General features: G+C 40.3%; 1 protein-coding gene across 1 annotated transcript; it reads left to right on the top strand.

The window, feature by feature from the left end:
* Positions 1-729: 729 nt before the first annotated feature.
* Positions 730-1,665, top strand: LOC128331277 (olfactory receptor 10A4-like). Its single transcript, XM_053264628.1, has one exon. The coding sequence runs from the start codon at positions 730-732 to the stop codon at positions 1,663-1,665; it is 936 nt and encodes a 311-aa protein (XP_053120603.1).
* Positions 1,666-1,914: the final 249 nt, after the last annotated feature.

Below are 1,914 nucleotides of genomic sequence, written 5' to 3'. Positions count from 1 at the left end.
ACTGGGAAAATGCAAATAGTGTTCACAATGTATGATTGTGCAAGGATAAGTAGTCATGGAAGAGTCCTGTTGAACAGCACTGTGGGTGTGCTCATTTGTTTCCTGCAGTGGCACAGGCAATTGCTGCATTATGCTGCACAGAATATACCTGTAAGCAAATGTTATGGACTAGAAGTACATAACCTAATGATATCAAAGCGGTGTGGTTGCCACATCTGCCAATTCTACCTGCACCATTATGGTAACTTTCTATATCACATGGGGCATGCTTATAATGTGATACCAGTCACAAAGGACATAACATGTATTGGCCCTAGTTTTTGGTTTGTTTGTTAAAATCAAGAGAAGAGAGTTGCATAACTGAAGAAGATATTTATTTAAAACAAGACAGGATTCTTATTTCAAAATAGGCACAGAGAATCTAGCAATACTGATCCACAAATGTCTAGCACTATGTAATATCCAATGAAGCTTGGTATAAGGCAAATACCCAATCTTATATGTGAAATCTCTTTGTTCAATAGTTGAGCAGAGATCTAGATCTACACTGTCTTCATAAAAATGGAGAATTTGTGCCACTAAAACACATTTCAGTTTTGAACTACATTAGACCAATCTGTAACTTGGAGGGGGAAACCCCTTGAAGTTGATGGAGATGGTGATGATGATAACATCAACCAGGGAATGTGACATGTACCTTCACACTCATTACAGAAAATATCATGTGACATGGATGGAGGGAACCATTCACCAGTGTCTCAGTTCCTTTTTGAGCCTTTATCCGATGCCCATGCTACAAAGATCATCTTATTTCTCATGGTACTGGCTGCATATCTTATGACTCTGATGGGAAACATGTTCATCATAATCGTCACTTTGACCAACCCTGCTCTTTGGTCTCCCATGTACTTCTTCCTCCGGAATTTGTCATTCTTAGAGATTGGTTACACTTCCACAATAATTCCCAAAATGCTGTCAAACATCCTGTCAGAGGACCCAAGCATTTCATTCATGGGCTGTGCCACGCAGATGTATTTCTTTGGCTCCCTGGGAATCACAGAATGTTGCCTGTTGGCGGCCATGGCATATGATCGTTATGTAGCGATATGTCAACCCTTGCATTATACAGCCATTATAAACAGGAGTATTTGTCTTCAGATTTCTGCAGCCTGCTGGCTGACTGGAGTGTTGGTGGTTTTAGTGCCAGCAACATTAATATTCACCTTACCCTTCTGTGGGCCGAACAGAATCAATCACTTCTTCTGTGATCTTCCCCCACTTCTGAGGCTGGCCTGTGCTGACACTTACACAAATGAACTCATTATTTTCACTGTCACTGTGATCTTTATAGTGGTTCCCTTCTTGCTCATCATGGTCTCCTACATCTGTATCCTGCATACTATTCTGAAGATGTCCTCAGCTGTGGGCAGAAATAAGGCTTTCTCCACTTGTTCTTCCCACATAACAGTAGTGACTCTCTTTTATGGATCTGCTGTTTTAACATACCTAAGACCTAAATCTGCCTATTCAATAGAAACTGATAAAGCACTATCATTTATTTACACTGTTGTTTGTCCTATGATGAACCCTTTAATCTACAGTCTCAGAAACAAAGAAATGAAGGATTCCCTAAAGAGGCTGATGATCAGAAAAATATTCTTGTAAAATGTAATACGAATTCTAGTTTTTCCTTAAAGTTCTAAACCAGGCTTGACAAAGTGTCATCCCAAGGGCTACATCTGGAACCCCCTCCCCCTTTGGGGGGTGTTGCTCTGTCATCTATCCTCACATGGTATCTGGCTTTGAACCTTTTGTTCCTTTGTAAATTCACTTTGACATTTTTGTGACGTGGAGATAATGCAAATAAAGAAATGGTGGGTCATAATGTGCCTACCAACCTCACTTATTGGCTTG

This window comes from Hemicordylus capensis, chromosome 6 (genome assembly GCF_027244095.1).
Source record: "Hemicordylus capensis ecotype Gifberg chromosome 6, rHemCap1.1.pri, whole genome shotgun sequence".
In the NCBI taxonomy this organism is placed as follows: Eukaryota; Metazoa; Chordata; class Lepidosauria; order Squamata; family Cordylidae; genus Hemicordylus; species Hemicordylus capensis.
Note: the sequence above shows the minus strand (reverse complement) of the source record. Positions and strands in the feature narration are given on the sequence as shown.

Excerpts from the sequence above, each read along its gene's own strand:
- LOC128331277 (XM_053264628.1), top strand. The coding sequence starts at position 730 with ATGGATGGAGGGAACCATTCACCAGTGTCTCAGTTCCTTTTTGAGCCT.